Source organism: Auxenochlorella protothecoides (assembly GCF_000733215.1).
Source record: "Auxenochlorella protothecoides strain 0710 unplaced genomic scaffold scaffold34, whole genome shotgun sequence".
Lineage (NCBI taxonomy): Eukaryota > Viridiplantae > Chlorophyta > Trebouxiophyceae > Chlorellales > Chlorellaceae > Auxenochlorella > Auxenochlorella protothecoides.
The window spans coordinates 89,559-94,247 of record NW_011934483.1 but is presented as its reverse complement, the minus strand read 5'-3'; the positions used below and the strand labels follow the sequence as shown (position 1 = coordinate 94,247).

At 62.0% G+C, this 4,689-nt stretch overlaps 3 protein-coding genes across 3 annotated transcripts in view; 2 read left to right on the top strand and 1 right to left on the bottom strand.

Moving 5' to 3' along the window:
* The window catches only part of F751_3266 (hypothetical protein), a gene marked incomplete at both ends in the record, with an annotated part of 6,296 nt that extends 5,359 nt beyond the window's left edge, over positions 1-937 (bottom strand). Inside the window, 4 exons of the mRNA XM_011403936.1 lie at positions 99-191; positions 295-367; positions 529-657; positions 741-937. Coding sequence (XP_011402238.1) covers positions 99-191; positions 295-367; positions 529-657; positions 741-937 — 492 coding nt within the window. The remainder of the gene's footprint in view (positions 1-98; positions 192-294; positions 368-528; positions 658-740) is intronic.
* A 538-nt stretch (positions 938-1,475) lies between these two features.
* On the top strand, positions 1,476-2,676 carry F751_3265 (D-beta-hydroxybutyrate dehydrogenase; the record flags this gene model as incomplete). The annotated part of the gene is made up of 4 exons (XM_011403935.1): positions 1,476-1,521; positions 1,617-1,797; positions 1,889-2,097; positions 2,315-2,676. The coding sequence occupies 4 exons, from the start codon at positions 1,476-1,478 to the stop codon at positions 2,674-2,676; spliced, it is 798 nt and encodes a 265-aa protein (XP_011402237.1).
* Positions 2,677-3,114: 438 nt separating this feature from the next.
* The window catches only part of F751_3264 (MLO-like protein 11), a gene marked incomplete at both ends in the record, with an annotated part of 5,727 nt that continues 4,152 nt past the window's right edge, over positions 3,115-4,689 (top strand). Inside the window, 6 exons of the mRNA XM_011403934.1 lie at positions 3,115-3,117; positions 3,292-3,348; positions 3,487-3,552; positions 3,784-3,931; positions 4,084-4,181; positions 4,358-4,477. Of these exons, the coding sequence (XP_011402236.1) occupies positions 3,115-3,117; positions 3,292-3,348; positions 3,487-3,552; positions 3,784-3,931; positions 4,084-4,181; positions 4,358-4,477 (492 nt within the window). The remainder of the gene's footprint in view (positions 3,118-3,291; positions 3,349-3,486; positions 3,553-3,783; positions 3,932-4,083; positions 4,182-4,357; positions 4,478-4,689) is intronic.

Genomic DNA, 4,689 nt, shown 5'->3' with positions numbered 1-4,689 from the left:
GGCTTGGGGAACATGTGTCGCCCTGTTGATGGCGACGATTTTGCATGGCCAAGCAGCCTGACTGGTGCAGCGCAGGTGCAGCAGCAGCACACAGGCACCTGGTGGTTGAAGAGCAGCATGTAGGGCTCCAGATCGGTGCCGGACTCAAGGCTGCCCTGCAGCTCAGCAACCTTGCCATCCAGGACGAAGAACTGCAGCAAAGGGGAGGCAGGCCAGGGTGGGGCGACAGGGAGGGGCATGCTGGTACCGCTTGGGCGGTCCAAGGTGCACACTCCCTGGGCAGGGGCCCCTTACCTGCAGCTCCAGCCCGGCCAGCAGGCTGACATCGTGCACCGGACGCTCGGTCTCCTCATCAATGACCTGGACCCTGTTTGGTCGGGAGGGGCACAGGGAGGATCTCAAGGGCTGATCTCGCAGCCCCAGATGCCATGCTCGCACGCCTGCTTCGCAGGTCGACCTCGGCTCTGGGGCAAGTGTGAAACCATGACGAGGACACACTCCGTCCTGCCCATCCCCCCACAAACCCACTTGATGTTGGCGTTGCAGGTGGCCTTCAGCACATCCCCCGACAGATACTTCCTGGCAAAGGTCCGGTTGCACCGCCTGTACTGGCTCTGCCGGCAAAGCTCGCAGGCCGGATCGGAGCAGGAATGGTACCTGTGGGGGTGATGGAGGGGAATTTATGCGTCGCGAAAGTAATGCACGGCCTTTGGGGGGAGGATGGGGCCACCCGAACCTACAGGCAGTCGTGGGTGAACTGAAGGCGAAGCCGTGGACTCCGGGGAGTCCGTCTGCCATCCGCGAAATATTTGCAAAGGAGTTTTGCAGTGACGTCCCGGATGTCACCCGGATCGCAGCCCACACAGCGGGCGAGGTCTGGCTGTGAGTTGAAGTCGGCGATGTAGGCTCGTGCGAAGCGCTGCGGGGAAGGGGGTGGCGGTGGCGGGGCAGGTGAACCTGCGGTCCGGGGGGAGGCGCAACGGGGATGCGAGGCAGCGCACTGTTACGCCGCGGAATATGCACACCTCTAATGCATTTCTAGGGCAGGACTCGAGCTCTGGAGGGGGAACGAGCCAGCCCATGCGGCTTCACGTCGATCCGTACCGCCCCTGTCAGCGCTGGCTATGGGGCTCGGTAGAGTACGGAAACTTTCTTTGCGCTCTCCATCCTGTATAATCAAGGACGCCTGGGGGTCATTATATCGCTCGATGGCTGCTTAACCGTCATGCGTCGGTGTTCGAATAACCGATCGGCGCTACAGGAAGGTGGAGCGACCGAATACGATGGATCTTGGGTACCGCGGGGAGAATCGGCGGTACCTTGCATCTTGCAACACCGTCAGCAAAGCAAAATTATTGGTCCCGGCATTTGCAATGGAAATAGCACCTCACGCTAGCACCGAGTCCCAACCCACCCAGCAGAGCCACAACCGAATGCTCAGAGTTTTTAGAACCTTTGTAGTGTGAGGTGCAGCCATGTCCCTGGCCACCCTGCTGAAGGGCAGGGTCGCTCTCGTTACGGGTGAGAGCTGGCACCGCTTGATCACCGCGCCCCGTACCTGACACCTCTTCCCCTCCACAATCTGAAACAATGTTCATCCCTCTGGAAATGTGCAGGGTCCACGACCGGAATTGGCTACGGCATCATCAAGACGCTATCGGCCGCGGGGGCGACGACCATCATGCATGGCCTGCTCCCGGAAGCTGAGCTGAGGGCCAAGGCCGATGCGCTGGCAGAGGAGACCGGGAACTCGGTCACCTACCAAACGGCAAACCTAATGGATGCGGCCGAGATCAGGTGCGTGGCCCGGTGTGGGTCGCGCGGCGCCCCGGAACTGGGTCCCCTGGTCTGACCGGCCCCTGCCCTACCCCGTCGCGGCATCCTGCAGGCGCATGGTCGGGCAGGTGCAGGACCGCCACGGCAAGCTGGACATCCTGGTAAACAACGCCGGCATCCAGTTTGTGTCCTCGGTCCAGGACTTTCCCGAGGACAAGTGGGACGCCATCGTCCAGGTGGTCATGAACGCCCCCTTCCACGCCTCCAAGGCTGCGCTGCCGGCCATGCTGGAGCAGGGCTGGGGCCGCATTGTTAACACCGGTATGGTCCTATCATGTGCCGGCGTGGGGCAGCTTGGATGTTGTATTCTTGTGTGTAGGGGGAGGGGGGGGGGGGAGGGCAGTTTTGGGTGAAGTGTTTGTGGGCTGATGCTCCCCTGTCCAGCCCCCCACCTGCATTAGAAGACTACACCAACCCGCCGACTCAGACACCTCCCTTATTACAAAATATCCACACCACCCACCCACCACCCACCCAGGCTCCATGCACGCCACGGTGGCCAGCCCCTTCAAGAGCGCGTACAACGCCGCCAAGCACGGCGTGGCGGGGTTCACCAAGACCCTGGCCCTGGAGGTGGCCACCTCCGGCATCACGGTCAACGCGGTCTGCCCCGGGTACGTCATGACGGAGCTGATCGAGAAGCAGCTGGCCAACCAGGCCGCAACGCGGGGCATCCCCGTGGAGAAGGTCATCTCTGATGTCCTGCTTGTTGACCAGCCCATCAAACGCTTTGTCCGCGCGGAGGAGATTGGCGCCATGGTGCGCCACCTCTGCACCGACGACGCGGGGGCCATCACGGGGGCCTGCCTGGCCGTGGACGGGGGCTGGACAGCGCGCTGAGGGGGCGCGTGCGGGCATGAGGGGGCGCCAGCCATTGCAGGTTGGCCCCCCTGTGGTGGAGTGGGAGGCTGTGCTCCCAGGCTTTGTGGACTGTGCAGTGGCTTGGCCTGGCCACCAACCAGCCCCTGTAATCATTTGTGAAGGTCGACACTGGCACTCCGTTGCATGGCCGGTGCATGCGCGGCAGGGAAGACGGATGGGGGTGGATTCTGCACCAGGTGGTCTGATCACGGCTGAGGTCCGAGGCGCGAATCCCGGGAGGGCCATCGTCGCGGTCGCCACCGCTCACACCTGCGACATCGGCAGTACATGAGTGATCTGAGGTATGATGCCCCATCTCAGGACTGCAGCTGATCGCGAGGAGCTTGCCACCTGGGCTCGCCCTTGGCATGAGGCCGAGCTGAAGGAGACGCGGTAGACGCCCGCTAGGGCTTCAGCATGGTGAGCTGGGGCGAACTCGTCTTCTTGCACGGCTGACCATGCCCCTAGAGCATTATCGTTTGCTCTGCCTGCGTCCTGCCGGAGGGTAGCTGTGGGTCGCTCCCCTACGAGCATGAGGCAGGCATGTTGGAAAGGCACACCGCCTTTCCCCACTCACCCGATCCCACCTCGCAGACTGGGGGCGGCAGCAATGCCTACACCATCGAGGGCCTCAGTGACAGCCTGTTGGAGGTAGGTGAGCTGCTCGGCAAACCCCAGTCCGTGTATGTGCTTGAGCATACGGCCTGGTGGTGTGCTGCCCCCTGGCCTGCGCACACTCCCCTAGCCCCCAAGGAACACTCCTTACACTCCCTCACCCCTCGTGCACAGACCCCTACGTTCACCATAGCCCTGGTGTACCTCTTCTTCCTGGTTCTCTCTGTCTCTTTTGAATTGGTATGTACTTGCGTGGAACTTGAAAAGGGAGAGAGGGGGGGGTTTCCGGGGAGTGCGCCTGGTGTTTGGTCTCAGCCCCGTGTTGGTAGGAGTCTTCCCAGCATGGAGCTTTTGACTGCCAGGGCATGAGCAAGACTGTGCATCCCGCCAGACTCCCCGAGCTTTCCCCCCCTTCCACATCATGCGCTCACACTGGCACATCCCTGCTCCCCCAACCCCAACCAACCACAGCTGGTCAACTATGCTGACAGACTGCTGGACCGAAAGAACCGACCTGGTCTCAAGACCGGGCTGCGGAAGCTGATCCTGGAGCTGACCCTTCTGGGGTTTGTGTCGCTCATTCTCACCCTCCTCCAGGGCAGCCTCACGAAGATATGCGGTGAGGGGTATGGAGGTGGAGGGGAAAGGCTATGGATCCATTGCATACCCTGGACACCTCCCTGCACGGTGAGTCCTCATGAACCAGGGTGCGTGGATATGCCATACCCACACCCCTCCAGCAGCACGTCTCCAATCCCCCTTTCCTGACAGTCACCTACAGCCCCGGCCTGGCAAGCTGGACGCTGCTGGAGAATGTCAACGGCTGCCCCTGCTGCCTGAGCCCCATGCACCTCTCCCTCTGCGCCCAGGTGCACAGGCCTTGATGGAGGGAAGGTGTCTGACTCCGTTTCTTGGATGCCGACACCATCATGGGCGCCGCAGCCGGATGTTCACCTGTCATGATGCCATGCGGCTCTGCCTCCCCATTCTCAACATTGACCCCTGACTCCACACACTAAACGAAACCAATCTCTGAGCTTCCCAGATGGACCACAACTGCCTCTTCAACGCGTCGTCCTCGGATCCTTACTGCGACTGTGCAAACCCGGATGCCCTGGAGAACTACATCACCAGGACCGAGGAGATCAACAGCAGCACCTGCGTGGTGAGTGATTTGTGCGATGCGCACCACCTGTTATGGGGGGGGCGGGGGGGGGGAAGGGGGTATGCATGCATCCTGCCGCGAAGGCCCACCCTGGTGGGTGGAAGGACATGGATGGCTGGGCGGTGGGAAGGGTGGCATGTCCCTCCGGCAAGTGCCTGCCTGTCCATACCTTCTTATGAGGCACGGCCTCGCGGGCAGGTGGAGTGGCTGTC